An 18070-nucleotide genomic window follows, 5' to 3' on the forward strand; every position below is an offset into this window, starting at 1 on the left:
CAGCTGCTAAAAAGTTTTGTAATTTGTCAGTTATGGAATGTTAAGAAAAGTGGCAAATGCTCACATTGTGTGCAAATGTCCAGTGTCTACTCAATTATCGTCCTGCAGCCATAAATGAATAGCTCTCTCCTAACGCATGAGCCACGCCTAGGGGATATACAAAAAGCAACAGCTAAGCGTTTTCTTTACATGATCTAGCATGGATTAGATTGAACCAAATCCAACGAAGTGAACGCTAATCGTCTGTGTGCTATCTTCGCCTTGAATATGCCATGGCTCGAATACCGTCCGGGTCAGCTATAAATCCCATCGGTTGATAGAAACCAATTACTGTAGGTTCTGCGTACAAAGCTATATTGCTAATGCCCATCTTCATTAAATCAGCCATCAGTCGCTCCATGAGTACCTTACCCAAGCCCAGCCCCTGGTAAGCTGGATCTACTACCACATCCCATATAATGGCATGAAAAACCCTATCCCCTGTAGCGCGAGCAAAGCCAATGAGCCTACTTGTCTTGATTTCCTGTATCCATACAAGAGACTGTGTGTTCTCCAATGCTCTCAAGAGTTTACCCTTGTCTCGCTGCGGAAACGAAACCTGGTAGACATTTACGACCATATTTTTTTTAATCAGTGTCCATTAGCCGCGAGAAGTTTGATTAAAAGCTCCCAACCAACTATTGTAATAAAAAAACTAAAACTAAAAACAAAAACAAACAAATTTAATCAGCCGATGCAACAATGCTCGTGACAGGTTGTGCAAATTAACATCTGTTGCAGAATGGAATTTAGATTTTGAAGGAGAATACGTACCTTGGAAAATAAAGCATTGAGTTGATCCAGATCAAGATCTTCAATCGTTGAATGGCAAGTAAATCCTGCAGACTCAAGGTCCTCGTCGGTTTGGGAGAATTTGCCTGATTCTGTCACCCCGGCAGCTTCAGACTGGCTGGGTGCAACTGCCATGAATGACATACGATTGTTGCTCCGGTAGCCATGCGTCCTGACCTCCCACCCTGGCGACTGAATTTTAATGTCAACGTTTCCTCTAGTAAATACTCAAAGCCTAAAACTGAATCAAAATAAGCAAGTCAATTTTTTCTTTAAAAATGGAAAAAAAAAAAAAAAAGAAGAAAAAATGGAAGTTCGAAGCAGTCAAGCAAAGGTGTGCGACACTGAGAAGTTAGATCTCCAATAGACTGCATTCATCGATTATAGTTTTTATCTGTCACGACCTATACTGCTGGATAGCGAAACATGTTTTTAAAGAATAAGGAAAAAATTTAAAAAACACTGATTCCACTGTTTCACAATTACGCGTCGAGAAGGAGAAGTTATCAAAACTGCAGCGTTCTACCCAAATATGAAAATCACCTATTATGTGTCATTTTTTTGTGGTTAACACTAGTCATCGACAAGAGGACTACCCAAAGAAGAATGCCAACACCCGAAGAGCTCTGCATACAAACCCACAGCCGAAAAACACACAACTACCACACCTCGAATCTAATAGTCCCCCAGCACCACCCATCAAACTCATTCCCCGCAAAAAAAAAAAAAAAAAAAAAAAAAAAAAAGAACGTTGCCAAATGGGGAGACGGACACACCCGTGCATACACTGCCTGCGGAGGAATTGGCGCCTGGAAAGAGCTGCTGCACCCTACGAGATACACAGGATTTGGCATTCAAGGGGAGTCTGTGAGGATGACATGGGAGCACGGTGGTGGCGACGGAGCAGAGTCCAGTTGCGGCGGAGGCTCTCTCCACACACAGCACCATTCTTCTCGCAATCTCGAGCAGCACCCAACTTCAATGCCGCTGTGGCTTCCAACAAACAATCCACGGGAAAACCAAACCAAACCAATCTAGTCCTGCTGCTGATAGGCACCCTTCCTTATCTGCGAAGGATGGCCACAGGACGCAGCAAGGCAGCGATGACGATGAGCCAGCTTTGCAAAGCCAGCGACGCATCCTCACTCTTCTCCGAGCTTGCGCAGGCTGGGCCCTCTTTTGCTTTTAATTTATTTATAAAAGGAGCTTTTTAGATTACTTTAAAGATTGGCGTTCTGAATGAACTCCAAAGTACCAGCGGACGGAGCCCCTCCCGACGTCGGCGACGATGAGCAGAATTTCGTCGTTTGGGTGACGTTCGTTCGTTCGGTTCGATTGTTTTCGTCCGCATTGATCAGGATTTTGTTGTTGTTGTTGTTGTATTATTATTACGTTAAGGTGAGAACTGGGTCAGGAGTTTCATTACATGGTGTTGTATTGTGTAGGTATTGATATCTAATTTTTAAATATTAAAAATTTTATATCACATTACATTGTATTATATTATATTACATTGTAGGTATTACATTATTATATTACATTGTATTATATTATATATCAAAAATATTATAAATATTATAAATATTATATTACATTTTCTGTATTGGAATCCAATTTCCTTTTTTCTATAGAATAGATAATTGATTTTAATGTGATTAAAATCAATTACATGGCACCATGTAATAGATTACTTATTTTATCTGAAGAGAAATTAAAGAAACTTTAAAGTAGTATTCCATCATGTCATAATACGTATTAACACTAGAGACCCTTAATTATCTTTTGAAAAATAAATTAAAAAAATAAAAAATATTTATATTTATATTTATATGTATAAATAAAATTTAAAATTACACGTATATAAATTTAATTATGTATTATACTTCATTTCTGAATTACATGTAAAAACTTTCATTGCAATTTCAGTGAATAACCAATCAAAACTGAATTTCCACATCACAAAACATTAAATTTTTTAAGAAAATGTTGATAGAATATTCTTAGAGAAATACAAGTCCAATAAGATAATGATTATATAAAACCTATTAGAGAATAAAATATTTTTAGAGAGAAACAAGGAAATTAGAGCATGATTTGTGGAATTTGTTAATTGAGACACACAAAGATGCAAAAAAATGGCTCTAATCTTGTATTAACTTCTGAACTAATAACAAGTCAAATACATTCTCTAGTAAAACAAAATCTATTTCTATCAAAAGCATCAATTGATCATTCAATCATTATCTTCTTATTGGTCCAATTATTTTTTTCTAATGGTTTTACTAAATCACATCTTTATTATCTCATGTCCACAATTATTTCTAAATATGTTAAAATCTACTATATTATTTTCTACAAAACGTATGAACATTAAAAATATGAAATATTATGGCAAATGGGAAAAATAAATATTTACATGGCTACATGATAAGTCACATGAAAACATAAAAATTTGACACCTAACTATTTGTATTCTACATGACAATTAATTATACACAACAACCAACAAAGTGATCCAAAAAATCATTAATAATTCTACTTATTGCTTCTTAGTGAACACATTGCATCATGTGATAATTATACACATTATACAATGTGCTTACTAAGAATCCTTGGCCCAAACAACGAAAACCCATGGAAGGGACACTAGGGAGTTGGGCGGCGGTGTGAAAAGGGAGAAATGGCGTCACGAACGAACGACTCGGGGGGGGGGCAGTGAGAACAGGGAAATGAGCAAGTGACGCAACGGTTGCGATCGGAGAGGCGTCGCGGAGCCGGGGTCGCGTTGAGAAGGGGGGCAGTTATGGAGCCACCAATCACTACCGACAGTTAGTTACTGTGGCTCCCATCACGCCTTTCTCTTAGCATCCCGTGTAACTCCTTCACTTTCTCTCTGCTTTCCCACCTTTCGAACAAGCCCCGCACGGGGCCAGCTCTTGCTGTGTCAGGAACTGCAGAATGTTAAGGGAATTCACACCTTGGCAACTGTTTTCTATGCAGGATGGGGGATGTAGGTAGTCTATGTTGAACCATCTGCTTTCTCGATGTGGGTACATTTGGTAGTGAATGCCGATCACCGGATTTGGTTTAGGCGGTGGGATGAAGCGGAGCACAGTCCAAGGTCGACCACTGTAGGTTTGTTGTAAGCAGGATTCCTTGTTCGGATGTAGAGAAGGCGTGATTGTTTTGTGATGTTCCTGTTTATTCGACGTCCATTCATCATGCGTTCCTTGAACTGAGCTGGGAGACAACGTCTGCGCAGCAAAAATCTTCTAGTTTTGCTTCTGCTGAATCGAGCAAGAAAAAGGGTACGGCCTCTGATTTCTTTAGCCTTCATTTGATGCATGAGTTAGACAAGACTAGAGGCTTGAGTCCAGCTCAAGTTTGATCGAGAGGGTCGGGTCGGTAATGCCTCCCCACCTCATGATTATGGAGGCCTGTCTCAGTAACAAATCGACCTAGATAACGGCACGCTGCACTTAGGTGGAGTTGACTCACCTGCTGTTGAGATCTTTGGGACTCGAACACTCCTCGCAGTATAGAGTGGAGGCTCAATTTACAGCTCGCGGGTTGCTATTCTAGCGTAAATATGTCTAAAGCTTTGGTTACATTTCGACAGAGAAATGGTTTCTACGAACCTTAGCTTCTGATTAATTCAAAGAAATCAACAGTATTAATGATCTAGTACATGCTTCTGAAACTTGAATTTGTGTAGACAACACCTGTTCTAGGCGAACTTTGGATCAGGAGTAAGGGGCGTACAAATGAGATGGGCCCAGGGTGGTTGAAGCCTCTTCTGAAGACTAGTTTCTTTGCATCGTGCCGTATCCACGGGCTGAGTTCGCACAAGGGCGAATGCAACTTATTTTGCTTACAGTGCATGGGTGACAGCATGTGCTCTTTGTGTCTCCCAAGCCACAAAGACCACCATGTGGTACAGGTAGGTCGCCACCTTCCTCAGTCACCCCTGTTCAGAATACCTTGTGTGACGGTTGGTGAACTGCTTCATAAGTTCAAATTTTTTAATCCGAACCCTGAACGTGCTCATATTGGTCGCAGATAAGGCGCTCATCCTATCACGATGTTCTTCGTGTATCAGAGATTCAGAAGGTGCTGGACATCACTTGTGTGCAGACGTACATCATTAACAGTGCGAGGGTGGTGTTTCTTAACAAGCGGCCTCAACCTCGGCCTGCCAAAGGTGTGACCAGCATCTGCGAGGGGTGTGGACGCAGCCTCCTTGAATCTTACCGCTTCTGTTCTCTGGGATGCAAGGCACGTAATTCTCCAAGAATCCACCACATTTATCTTCTACTAACTTCATTACTACTCGCGTTGCACCCGAAACTCCAATCCATTCCGTTCTCATGGTGAGAGAAGATTTTCAATTGCAGCTGGGAGGAATGGAGAGAAACCTCGAACTCACCTTCATGCCTCGGCATCAACCGTTGATGAGCATTGATAACCACATGCATCCCAGTAGTACACTCAACTCAGAAGAATCTTCATTTCACAGGAAGGCCCCTCGAACAAAGAAACTCTCTTTGTTGCCTGCCCCCTCCTCTCCAGTTTGCACAGTCTGTGATGGCCAAGAGATTCGTGATGAAGCCAGTACCGTGAGCCAACAATGTGATTCCCACCTCAATTCAAAAACACACAATTGTGTGATTAACGTACAGTCATGCAGGAGACCAGCTTGCTTGACCGCTACAGTGTACACCAGATCCGCGAAGAGGCGGAAAGGAATTCCTCAGAGGGCTCCTCTGGGTCCTTAATGAAATGCTTACTCTTCGTTTTCCTTGACATCAGTAATCCCTTTGATGAAAAACCACGTCTACTAGAGTGCCGCTGATGTAGAAATACATGAAGATTCACGGCAAGTACCACCTTCCAAAGTTGATTCTTCATTTTTTTGTAAACAAATTATGTATTGTTGTTGTTGTTGTTGTTGTTTTTGTTTTGTTTTGTTTTTTTTTTTGTTTTTTTTTGTTTTTTTTTTTTTTTTTTTCTCAATGAGTTTGTGTTCATGTCAAACGGAACGGAGAACAATCTTTGAGTTACATAACTGAAAGCTAGATTTTAGGTTGGGAAAAAACTGGGCTATGTAATCTTATCCACAATTGTAAGAATGAATGAATTTGAACATGGTTGTTGGATTTAGTATTTCTGAAAGATAATATTAAATCAAATCAAATTTCTAGATAGATAGTGTTATTATTGTTAAGTTGCAACTTCAATTGCAAAGGTTTCTTAAGTGATGATTAAGATATGCTTTTTATGGCTACTTTATGATTAATCCAAAGTCAAAAGAGATTATGAGATGTATTTGAAGAATGCTTTAAGTATTATTTGTGTTAGTATAGAAAATAAGAATTTTTCTTACATCACTTGTTTCAAAAGAGTGGTAAAAGTATGGAAGATACTATTCAATATCTATAGGAAGAAAAATATTTCTATATTTATCTTTATATTTTGCAATCTTTTTACATGTAAAATAGAAGAATGTAAAGATATGTAGGCCAACATTTACATAATAAAAGTACTTAACAATCAATTTTTAATTTTAGATTCTTTTATGGAAAAATTTGATAATGTGATGACATTATTGATTGGTTTTTTTTAATTTTACATTAAATTAAAAAATTCTTTAGAAATCTATTTGTGTAGAGTCTTAAAATTCATTTATTATATCCAGATTATTGCATGCAATTATCATGTAGTAAGAGCTATAAAATAAAGATTTTAATATAACTTCTTTGCCAAAACAAAAGATGTTTTTTCATAATAAAATCTAATATAAAAACTTGTCTTACATATATTCATTTATTTATAAATATATTGTTTTATTTTTAAAAAGTAAAAAAAATTAAGAAAAATAAATAAATGCAAACATATACATCAGAGACAATTCTTTATTTTTGGCACACGAAAGAATCTCTTTGGATACGATAGACAAAAGCACTGTAGATTTAGGTTCTTCAAAACATTTAACACCTGATAAGAATTTTTTTTAATATTCATAAAAAAATCCCATAAATAATTATATATTTAAAGGTGCTAAATGTATAAATTATTTTATCATAAATTATTTTATTATTGTAAATTATTTCATCATAAAAATTGAAGAAAAAAGTAAAACTAGAAATAATAAATTTTCAGACATTTAATTTTCTTAAATAAAATTTATCCCAATTTTTGTATTTAAAAGTTTCATATTATACTTTGACATAATTAATATGCATTCTAAAGAATTCCGATGAAATTACAGAAAATGAGAGAAAATAAAATAAAAATTATTTTTTTTATCAATTATAAAAATATAAATAGATTAGAAGTAGCAATAATTTTTGAGTTTTATATGACCAAAGTAAGTACAAATATTAGTACCATGTTTTTAGCTTGTAAGATTGCATTAAAGACAAGGAAAGAAAAATTGTGATGTCTTTAAGGGTGAATCAACTCATTCAACAAAGTTGTTTGAAATTATGCATCTATATGTTTGGAAATCAATAATAACCTCAACTACAAATAGAGAAAAATGTCTTTTAAACTTAATTGATAATTTTTTTTAAATGAATACTTTTTGCTTTTAGGACCAAGAATTGTTTTAAAATTTTAAAGTGTATATTTTTAGGCTATTAAAAGAGATATCAAGTCTATGATTTGATAGATTTGTAAATTAAAAAGGACATCAAAAGGCTTTACATAGATATTTTAAAACATTAGTATATTTATAAATGTATCTAAATAAGAAGATGTGTATTTTCTAATATGCTTCTAATTTTTCTGATTTTCACAAATTTATTGAAGTAGGTGCAAAAAATGATTATTATAAAAACAAAATGACAAATTCTAAGCAAATATTATTTTTTTAGATTTGTATTGGCACTATTGAGGATATAAAACAAAAAGACCAATCATCAAAAAAATATTGATATTTTATAAGAAATTGGTATTTATTTTAAAAATAGTAGAACAAAAAAAATTAAACAAACACTAAAAACACATTGATTTTGTAGCCTATTATTATTATATAAGACCGTATATTTTTAAAATGCCAATAGAAGATCATAGTTAAAAATGTTTTTTTTTTTTTTTTTATAATAATGATTATAGAATTTTATTCAACTTCTTTTTAATTACACAATTGTTTGTTGTTAGTGAGTATTTTGCACCAAAATAAATGTGTTAGCTTAAATTGTATGGTAGAAGGTAAGATTGGTTGCTAAAAAATATTTATAAGTTTTAAATATTTTTTAAAATTAGATACATGTTCTCTTTATCAAATTTCCTACCACTTCATACATACATATGTACACATTATCAAGTAATATCTACATAAGTCTACATGTTAATGAATGTTGCAAGTATAATATATTGTTTCTTTGAACAAGCTTACACTCAAACTACATTGTGATTTGACAATACCAAAAGGACATTTTGTAATCTAATTGGTCTTCTTAGAATACAATACAGTTGGTGACTTTTGTATCAAACATATCATTTCTGATGCCTCTGTCAGAGATACACAACAGCTTGCACACCTATTCAAACATGCAGAGAGGATTCCTGGTGCTCAACTACACTCGACTCATAGCCATTGTTAGTCATTATCAGCCTTACGTTCTGACTAAGTATGAGCACCTAACACAAGTTCAATAGTACGTGTGCACCACCGAAATACAATAGGGCCTCTACACCGCTGAACCTATGTACAGGGATGCACACGAGTGAACATGACCAGAGTAAATCCAGCAGCAAGCTTCCCTTCCATGAACTCGATTTACTATCCATACACCTTTCAAATTCACAAGGGTAGAGTAAATTGAAATGGCGAATTCCACTGATCCTGGCCAATTGCAGCGATGAAGTTTGATTGTGGAACTTAAATTACGATCGCCTCAACCTGAAATCGAATACAAATTTGTCCTATAGTACATTTTAAGCTCAAACATTGTCCTTGAGTAAATTACTACCAGCTGCACCTGAGAGGCATTCAGACACGACCAGGAATTATGCGTTTTGAATCTGTAGTTGAAAGCAGTCACGGATTTCCCAGTAGAAGCCAGAACCTCATAAACTACGCAGCGAACGCCTACTTTCAATAGGCTCTAAGCTGTGGGACAGGCAGTAGAACCAGAAAAGCTGTTGTGGTTTTCACCCGCATTTGATGTGTGTTACAACGCCAGTGAATCAGTCGATTTGGACAACACACCGGACATTAATCTCCTCTGTTGATAAATCCCTGCTTTCGGCCTTCGAACCCAGGTCTTGCTAGTTTTTTTTCTCTCTGCACCAGAAAGAGCCGAACAATGTTCAAAACCAATGGCTAAGTAGAAACTACTGACAATCCAACAAATGGCACACAGTAAACTACAATGTGTAGTTACTAGAATTCCAAGATCTGCACACACAATGTGTTCAAAGATAGACTGACCTTAGCGATGGATCGTTCCTTCTTCTCAGTTGCCCGCTGCTGTATATGTTCCTTACGGGTTTCTTGCTTCTTCTGCAGTATCTTCTTCTCCATCTCTTTCCTTTCTTGCCTAAAGATCAGCAAAGAAGTAATAAGTGAGAACATATCAATAGACTATTCACTACGATAACAATGTCATTAAAGGATCCAAACCTCACCATTTCTTGGCACTCTTCTTTTGATGCCCTTCTTCCCTCTTGATACTCTTTTTCAACAGCTTCGGGTCATCCAGCACCTGCACAAATCAAGATTCCAGTGCAGAAGTTAGCTGCTGGTGAGGACATTCTGAAGGAAAATATTCAACCCATTCAGAACACAATAATCTCTGCCACAATAATTAAATTAACAAGGATTCACCTTTTCGCCAGCAGCCCTACTTACGGCAGCGCCCCATGCATGCTTCAATGCAACTTCCTGAAAAAAAAATCCACCACATCAACAAAACCTCACAAAAAAAGAAGATAAAGATTCATCCAAATGAGATAATAGCTATTAATCCAGCTCAGCGAAATGGCTACAGAGAAAAGAGGCTTCGTGTTAGAGCATCAAAGAAACATTTGGGTACCTGTCCCTTCTCAGGATCCTGCATCTCCTTTTGCAAAGCTGATGCCTGCAGATGGACAGTTCGAAAGTAGACATTTAAGAGCTTGATGATAATGATTGTTTCCTTGCAGCGTACCTCAGCAGATTAAAAGAATCCAACTATTGTCATTATGCAATCATTTCACAATGTACTGATACGCAAAACAGCAAAACAATCTTATACATATTTCATACAAGCAGCAGTAGCAAAAAAATTAAGAGGACATAAGCTAAGACCTGGGCAAGAAGTTTTTCTTTCGATGGTTTTTTCTTCTTGACTAGTCCGGGAGATGCTCCAATGCCCATCTTCACTCTACTAAATTCTAATTCCTCTTCAACGACAGCAGGAGCCGGCTGGGTCATTCCGGTTCAATGAAGTTCAGCACATCCAAACAATGCATCCACATATACTCATATTTGATGCAAAACACTGCTAGCAACGAAGTATCTCTAGCCTCACAACTTACAGGGATTTCAGAATTCCAAAGATAAAGGCAATACACAAAAAACAAATAACTATGTTCCGCAAGTATCAAATGTATTCAGGAACACAACCGGGGTATTGAGATCTGGGACAGTATTTACTTGTTTGGTCTCAAGCTTGGGTCGCTTAGCTGCAGATAATCCCGTTTCTCCGTCTGCAGCTTCTGGATCTACGGCCTTGCTCTTGCGGTTCCGCTTCAAAGAATCGCTCTTCTTTTGATTTTGCCATTCTTTTGCACTTTTGGCAGTACTGGCAGCTTGATCAGCATGACGCTTGGCACGAAGCATTTCAATTCTCTTATGCAACCTATCGCGTAACTCCTCGTACGTCACAGTACGTGGCTTATTCGGTTCACCACCTGTCGTAACTGCATTCTCGGATGGATTTTCCTTCGTTTTCTCTTGTTGGTTAATGACCTCCAAAGTAGTTCGAGCACTCTCTGGATCTAGCTATTACACATACATGAAGTGTTATCGATTTATATAATGTACGCGATCTTCAACAGGTAAGAACTTAACATTCCTAGCACACAATTTGTACGCAATAACTCTCGAAATGTCAACTGCTGTGCCTGTGAACATTCACTTGCAACACGTAATCTCTCTTCGTGAATTCTAAAAGCCAAGGACCTAATGGCGAGACATCTGAGCCACCGCTGGTTGAAAAGGAAGAAACTAACAAACATTCAAAGCAACTTACTCGAGCTCGTTTAGCTTTCTTCAAATTTAATTTCGTCTTCCTCTTCGATTCGGCTCGTGCTTTCTTGCTCATGCCATGTGCCTACACCAATCCCCAACTTGCCTTCAACATTCAACCCCAGACAGCACCCAACCGCAAGAACACACATGCTCATAAACTGGAAACTAATAAACCCTAATTTTTCCCGTGGTGCATTCCACTCTCGGCCCACTCAAAGATCTCACCACTATACAAAGACTAAACGCTGCAGAGTACCCACATCCCAGAAGACTACAGCACACTACTTACCCATTGATCAGTAGGATTCTCCTTCGGAACATAGATATTGGCAGGAATCATCTCCACCAGCCGGTCAAAGACTGGCACCAAAACCAACACGCCCGTTCAGAAACTTGGCAAGGCTATTCTAGTCCACCACACACATGCAATTCACGACGCAAGAGGTTCTCCAACCCAGAAAAAACCCAACAGAAACCCCCAAAACAAGAGTTTCCAAGGTGAAAGAACAAGTCTGGAACTTACAAACGGCATGGGAGTGCACAGCGTCCTTGAGGTCGAACTCCTGAGTGGCGTCCATGGCGAGATACATCGCCGTGCGTGCGACGAAGGTTTGATCCGCGCAGCGTCCTGCCAAATGAGGAAGTGGGTGAGAGACGGGAGACGACGCCGGGGAAGCTGGGCTTGGAGCTTAAACCCTACACCCAGAGCAGAAGGGAGATCTTATGCAACAACGCCCTCACTACAGCACCCACAAGGAAGGAAAAAGATGATGCAGCGTCTTTCCCCATGATTTCTTCTTCTTTCCACCCTGGAAAGAAATTTCGACCATTCCTCTTTCCGGTTAGTTCTTTCTTTCCACCAGGGGAAGAAAGATGTCGAGGTCTCTTTTTCGTGCTTTCTTCTTCTTTCTATTTGGTTCGTACTAGCGCAGGTGTGAATGCGTCTTCTGGTTTTTGTCCATGGGACTCATTCACACCTTCTCCTGTTAAATAGATAGAATACGACCACTTTTAGGAAAATGCAACATTATGGTTTGTGAGAAATTAAAGCTCTTTCTATACGTAAAATTGGTGATTTATAATAGGGAGAATGCACTGGAGCCATTAAACTTTAAGACAAGGAAACTCACATGTTTTGTTAAAACTTTAAGACCACCCACATGGCAACATTTACTGTTGATTTGTAATATATATTTATTCATGATTTTGCCAATGTTTGTTGTACAGTAATCCAACATCTTGTCTGCAGATCCCAGTTTTCTTTTATTAAAACATATTTTGATTTTGTTTCTGTCATGTTTTGCTACTACTCTTCAGACAGAATTTTACAGAATTTGGATCTTTGTTTGTGTTGCAAGTGAAGGAATATAATGTAAAACAACTGCTGACTCGGGATCTTCGTACACAGTAAGGAATGGTTTTAATTATTTTTTGAACACACGAAAACCATGGTATCAAATTAGAATAGAAGAGAATAAATTAATACAATAGCAACTTATAAATCCCATTTTTACATATTTTATTATATGTATTTAATAATAAAATTTAATTATTAAAGTATTAAAAAATATTTTTTTCTAGTGTAAAAATCAACGATTCTATGGGAAAAATCCATTTATTTTATTATTAATCTAATTTGAATTTGTCAATCTAAGCACAGAATGCGTCGTTCTCGCATCTTTCGTTCATCCAAACACACCAGCGATTCATCCAAAATCCAGTAGTCAGAACTGGCACAGTCTAGACGTTTCTCGACACCAATTGGGCGTTGACCACGGCATCAAACGAATCTCTCATTCATCCACCCACTCGATTCGAATGAACAGAAACGCCATCAGCAAAGAGGACATTTCATCCATACAATGGATGACGATCATTCGTCTTCCATAGAAAAGGAAACGGAGTCCTGCATTTGCTTGCGTTGCTTGCGTTGCTTGCGTTGCTGGGCTTGGCCCGTGTGTCCGCAGGGCTCGCGGTGGTAACCTCGTATCATCCATGCCATTCCCGTCGTGTGCTCCCCTGAATTTCCCTCGTTGTAGCGAGCTTTCGTACATTGCGCACGACTCCACAATACCCACAAGCTGGATTCCACGATTCGGCCTTCTTTTGATCGGAATCGGGTGAGGTGGAGAGCAATTCCAGAGCTTGGGAATTTGGTTGTAGGAGAGAAGAAGAAGGGAGATATAGATTTTGCAAGCGAGACGTGAGGAATTATTTTATAGAGGTGATTAGGTACTGGGAGAGAGGCTGATCGGTCAAGAGATTTAGAGATGGGAGAAGGGCCCGATGGCGCAGCGAAAGCGGGGGCGGACGCGGGGGCTAGTAGTGTGAGAGATGCGGGTGGTAGTATCGCTGTGGTGCATGTGCGCTGCTCGAATGGCAACAAGTTCACAGTGGAGGTGGATTTGAGCGCCACCGTGATGGCCATGAAGGTGTTGCTGGTGGAGCGGTCGGAGATTCCGGCGGACCAGCAGCGGTTGATTTACAAGGGCCGGGTGCTTAAGGACGACAGTACCCTCAACAGCTACGGTAAGAAGTTATTTGATTGTCATGTTGTTGTTGTTGTTGTTGTTGTTTTTATTTAGTTTTTGGACTCGGAGTTAGCGTTAAGGATTTGATTGTTGCGTGAATTGGAGGTGCGATGCCGGGTTAGGGTTTGTGTTTAGTGGCGAATTTTGACCTCGAGGGTATCTTCATGGATTGAGTAGTCGACAGAGGCATCTAGCGAATCAATTTCAGACCATTGCATGAGAGTTTGGTCGCATGCAGAGTCTGGATGGCATTTATAGGCTCCAGAACTGCTTGGTTGGGTGCATTGATTAATTAAGAACTACTTGGCAAAATGTTAGTCTGGTCAGCGGATTATAAAACTTTTTAATTGAGTAGCGTCCCATGTAAGGGTGCAAAGCATGTGATTTGGAAACGATTTTGTGAGATTTTTTTTCCGTTGACGTTTTCTGGGGACTTACAGTCAGGCTTTGAAACTTTGGGGCTCTAATGTTTGTTGTTATCCGGGAGTTTTTATGATTCTATTGTCTAAAAGTCAATGAATGTGCGTGCCATGATTATTATTTGCGGGATTACTTGTTCGCTGCCTATTTCCAGATCAGGCTTATTTTTTGTATTTTTTGAAAATGTCGTGTGGTTTTGAAGCGTAAATAACAAATTGCAATGTTGGATCTGTATTTAAAATTTCTAATATGACGGGGAGGAATTGTGTTCAGACTAAGCTAGGATCGTATTTTAGTACGGATAGTGCCGTTTTTCTCCCCATATCTACCTGATATTTACTTGTTTAATGAATCAAGACGACAGCAGATGTTTCAGCTAGTTATTAGTGGCAGTCTTTTTTATTTGTCTGATATTTCATTAATCATGTATCTTTATCCATCTCAAAGTGGGTTCTTTTCACCGACTACGGATGTTTTCGTTTGCACTTGGTGAGGTCCTTCGTATTTGTGTTGAGGAGCTTGGAGATTGAAACCCTCATCTTATTTCTAGTAGAAGCCACGGTGGAGTTCCGACTATTACCACCAGTGGCTGGTTTTGACGTACATGTATTTTGTGGTTTGGATCAGGTCTGCAAAGTGATCACACTGTTCATTTGGTCAGAGGAGCAGCACCTGCACCTGCCGCCGGCACCCCTACTCTAACATCAACGCCTACACCTGCTGTTGCTCAAGCAAACCCTGTTGGACTAGGGTCAGTTGCAGGGTTAGGCGGTATGGGTTTCCCTGGTATAGGATTGGGCTCGGGTGGTGGCGCTTTTCCGCCATTCGGAACGGGAGCTTCAGATTTTCAGCAGGTTCAGCAGCAGCTAATGCAAAACCCAAACTTAATGAGAGAAATGATGAATATGCCTGTAGTTCAGAACTTAATGAACAACCCTGATCTCATGCGATCCTTGATTATGAGCAATCCACAGATGAGGGAAATCATTGACCGTAATCCAGATTTGGCCCATATTTTGAACGATCCTGGAACACTTCGGCAGACGTTAGATGCTGCTCGCAACCCTGAGCTCATGCGTGAAATGATGAGAAACACAGATCGGGCCATGAGTAATATCGAAGCTTCGCCCGAGGGGTTTAACATGCTCAGGCGTATGTATGAAAATGTCCAAGAGCCTCTATTGAATGCCGCAACTATGAGTGGGGAGGTAGGGAACGGCGTGGCGCCGAACCCATTTGCAGCTCTTGTGGGAATGAACGGGGCTGCGCAGGGTCAAGGTCAAGGTGCAGCTAATAACACTGGAGCTGGAACAACAGTGCCGAACACTGCTCCTTTACCGAATCCTTGGAATCCTACACGTGAGTGATCAAGGATAGTTGTTAATACGTACGTAATTGTCAAAAAATCACGTCGCTGTTATCTTGGTATTTGAGTATGTTGTGGCAGAAAAGACTTTTATTGTCTTGGGAGTTCGATTACTCTCGGTGCAATTCATGTTTTATATTTATTTCTTTGTTGATTTTTAATTTTAGTTCTAATCTATTCGGCTCTGGTTGCAGCAGCTGGGACTGGAACTCGAGCTGCTCAGACACCCCCAGCGGTTCCAGCAGCAATTCCAGGGGGAGGTTTTCCAGATTTCAGTAGGTTGGCAGGACTTGGCCTTCCAGATCTTGGGACGATGGGCGGTTCTGGGGGGCTCATGGATCCCGCCATGATACAGCAAATGTTGCAAAATCCTCAAATACAGGAGATGATGCAGGGAATCTTATCTAATCCTGCTTACATGAATCAGGTGACTTTTTCATGGAAGTATTTCTCCGTCGATTTCTTGTCCATATATATTTTATTTTGCTGCAATTGTTGCTGTAAATCACGACATACCAATGAATTAACCTCTACAAAATATGGAGTAATTGTTTCGGTAGTTAATTAAAATCGTAGGTACTTCTTATGCGAGTTAAAGCTGTCTCAAGTACACTGTCTCGCAAATTTCGCGCATTGTTTTTGGCACCATCTGCCGCCTGAATCTGGGTATTGCAAGCTCTGGTTAATAAACTGTGGTCGTATGATGTGTTAGGAAGTTCCAAGACCTCTTCTTAATGTATGCATGTGGTCCGATTGACAGATAATGAATATGCAGCCTCAACTACGTGCAATGCTGAACCAGAATCCGCATTTTAGAGACATGATGCAGAATCCAGACTTCATTCGACAAATGATCAATCCGGAGAGTTTACAGGTACGAATTAGCATTTTCTTTTCATTATAAGTAGTTTCTTTCTGTCAATTAGTTTTCCTGTTACTTTTGCAAAGCAGCTCTAGGATTTGGAAAATTTGAGTGCATTTTTTAGATGTTGAAGATGTTTAGATACTGAAAAACATGTGCTTACTTTTGACAAACTATTTGGGTGGATGTTGTCATGATCAAACACAGCAACTAATGCAACTCCAGCAAGCTATGATGGGCCAACGTGGTGGTCAATTGCCTGGCCAGTAAGTGCTTTGACCTCTTTGATACACAGAACCGTAATGTGGGTATGGATCTTACATGTGCAACTGCACCAGGTTTGGAGAATGGTTGGGTTACTATAATCACAAATTTAACATTATGTGAGTTAATGGATTTTATTTTATTATTTTATTATTTTTGAATTATCATTTTTATTTTAAATGTAAATCATGTAAATTATGTAAGTTGTTAACGACTTGTTGCTTCAGAAAGCTTTACGCAGTCTATTGTGATGAAAGTTATATTATAGGTCGTCGTAGTTGAAGAGTTAGGTCAGTTGGAGTCCCATAATCTTAAACCGTAATACCTTGGTGGCAAGATTCGGAACATGGAGAATGTTTTTGACAAAACTAATGCCATTTTCTGATTTTTTTGAAGATTTGGTCAACCTGGTGGTGGATTGGGTGGAGCTCCAAACATGAATATGGATGCTTTACATAATATGCTCGGAGGACTTGACAGCACTGCCCCTTCTAACCCTGACAGTAAGTCATATTTTTTGAACTCTCTGTGAGCAACTGTTGAAGTGAAGAAATGCCATGGCACTTGTTCAAGAGGTGTCGAGTAGCTCGACGTTAGCTGGGGCCTCTTCACTGTAGGATATGAAAAGATGGAGAATGCAACGATGGCGCACGTTTGTGATAGCAGTACTAATTGCTCGCATTCTAGGTTTGGAGTTCACAGGTGTTCCGTTGTATTAAATGGTTTGATGACTGTTAAGTCTTTTGATGAATTCCTTCTGACAACTTTATTTTTTCGGATGCAGTGCCTCCCGAGGAACTATACGTTACACAGCTAAGGCAATTGCGTGAGATGGGATTCGATAATACTCAAGACAACATTCAAGCTCTCCGTGCTGCTGGTGGAAATGTACATGCTGCAGTTGATCGGCTTTTAGGGAATATTGGATAACGCTCTTCAAATTCTGACCGATCATCTGAGTTTGGATCCTTGATCCAGTGCCAACTGGATCTCTTTGTTATGCATTATTTTCTCAGCTTCCATCCTGATATTGGGCCTCCTGGTTTCCTTATGGAACGTGAGAAGGAGTTATTAGAAAAGAGAAATATCACTCATTTTGAGGGCTAGGTCTTGAATATGCTTGTCATCTTCTCTTCCCTGTTCAGAGAAGATGTGTATCTTAGAAGAAGACAAGTGTTGCGTCACTAAGTGTAGTACTTGTGATGGCGGCAGAATGATTTACACTTGTAAGTGTTGTGTATAGTTTTCTATTGTTACAAAAAGATTCAATTCCGTTTTTCCTCCGATTGACGAAAGATTGAAGGATTGGGTGCAGCTTGGATCTTGAGACTTGATGGAACCGCTCTTTGGTGAGGGTTTGTATGTTGTGCTGTGCAATTATCTCATGTCCTAGGTGTTTTAAGAGCAGCTGTGCATTAAATATTGGAGATGGTTGTATCTGAGTTGCCTCTGGGTAAGTTTATTGTCTGTTGTCATGAGCATGTGATTTTCATTAGTTGAGAGGTTAGCATGCTCTGTTCTCTAGAAGATTGGTTGGAATGTGATTGCTTTCAACT

The 18070-nt window shown here is 39.0% G+C and overlaps 4 protein-coding genes across 7 annotated transcripts; 2 read left to right on the forward strand and 2 right to left on the reverse strand.

Moving 5' to 3' along the window:
- Window positions 1-4: 4 nt before the first annotated feature.
- LOC112285609 (GCN5-related N-acetyltransferase 1, chloroplastic) lies at window positions 5-1942 on the reverse strand. 2 transcript variants are annotated; one of them, XM_024526561.3, is made up of 3 exons: window positions 1608-1942; window positions 814-1016; window positions 5-598 (listed from the first exon to the last, which is right to left on the reverse strand). In XM_024526561.3, exons 1-3 carry the CDS (start codon window positions 1777-1779, stop codon window positions 251-253), a joined length of 723 nt encoding a protein of 240 aa, XP_024382329.1. In that variant the 5' UTR covers window positions 1780-1942; the 3' UTR covers window positions 5-250. The 2 variants fall into 2 exon arrangements, with proteins under 2 accessions (XP_024382329.1, XP_024382330.1); XM_024526562.3 differs by having other exon boundaries at window positions 814-1023.
- Window positions 1943-3445: 1503 nt separating this feature from the next.
- LOC112285649 (protein RGF1 INDUCIBLE TRANSCRIPTION FACTOR 1) lies at window positions 3446-5986 on the forward strand. Of its 2 annotated transcripts, none has more exons than XM_073535693.2 (5): window positions 3446-3704; window positions 3832-4139; window positions 4547-4771; window positions 4891-5106; window positions 5226-5986. In XM_073535693.2, exons 3-5 carry the CDS (start codon window positions 4601-4603, stop codon window positions 5604-5606), a joined length of 768 nt encoding a protein of 255 aa, XP_073391794.1. In that variant the 5' UTR covers window positions 3446-3704; window positions 3832-4139; window positions 4547-4600; the 3' UTR covers window positions 5607-5986. The 2 variants fall into 2 exon arrangements, with proteins under 2 accessions (XP_073391794.1, XP_073391795.1); XM_073535694.2 differs by having other exon boundaries at window positions 3634-3966; window positions 4094-4139.
- Window positions 5987-8656: 2670 nt separating this feature from the next.
- LOC112285353 (uncharacterized) lies at window positions 8657-11754 on the reverse strand. Its single transcript, XM_024526090.3, has 10 exons — window positions 11595-11754; window positions 11361-11431; window positions 11073-11153; window positions 10475-10822; window positions 10127-10243; window positions 9873-9917; window positions 9665-9721; window positions 9466-9542; window positions 9269-9377; window positions 8657-9121 (listed from the first exon to the last, which is right to left on the reverse strand). Exons 1-10 carry the CDS (start codon window positions 11659-11661, stop codon window positions 9053-9055), a joined length of 1041 nt encoding a protein of 346 aa, XP_024381858.1. The 5' UTR covers window positions 11662-11754; the 3' UTR covers window positions 8657-9052.
- Window positions 11755-13002: 1248 nt separating this feature from the next.
- On the forward strand, window positions 13003-17809 carry LOC112285923 (ubiquitin domain-containing protein DSK2a). Of its 2 annotated transcripts, none has more exons than XM_024527309.3 (7): window positions 13003-13600; window positions 14650-15381; window positions 15583-15815; window positions 16149-16262; window positions 16458-16516; window positions 16911-17017; window positions 17299-17809. In XM_024527309.3, exons 1-7 carry the CDS (start codon window positions 13342-13344, stop codon window positions 17442-17444), a joined length of 1650 nt encoding a protein of 549 aa, XP_024383077.1. In that variant the 5' UTR covers window positions 13003-13341; the 3' UTR covers window positions 17445-17809. The 2 variants fall into 2 exon arrangements, with proteins under 2 accessions (XP_024383077.1, XP_024383078.1); XM_024527310.3 differs by having other exon boundaries at window positions 15586-15815.
- Window positions 17810-18070: the final 261 nt, after the last annotated feature.

The sequence above is a fragment of the Physcomitrium patens genome, chromosome 8 (assembly GCF_059467195.1).
Source record: "Physcomitrium patens ecotype Gransden chromosome 8, ASM5946719v1, whole genome shotgun sequence".
Taxonomy (NCBI): Eukaryota; Viridiplantae; Streptophyta; class Bryopsida; order Funariales; family Funariaceae; genus Physcomitrium; species Physcomitrium patens.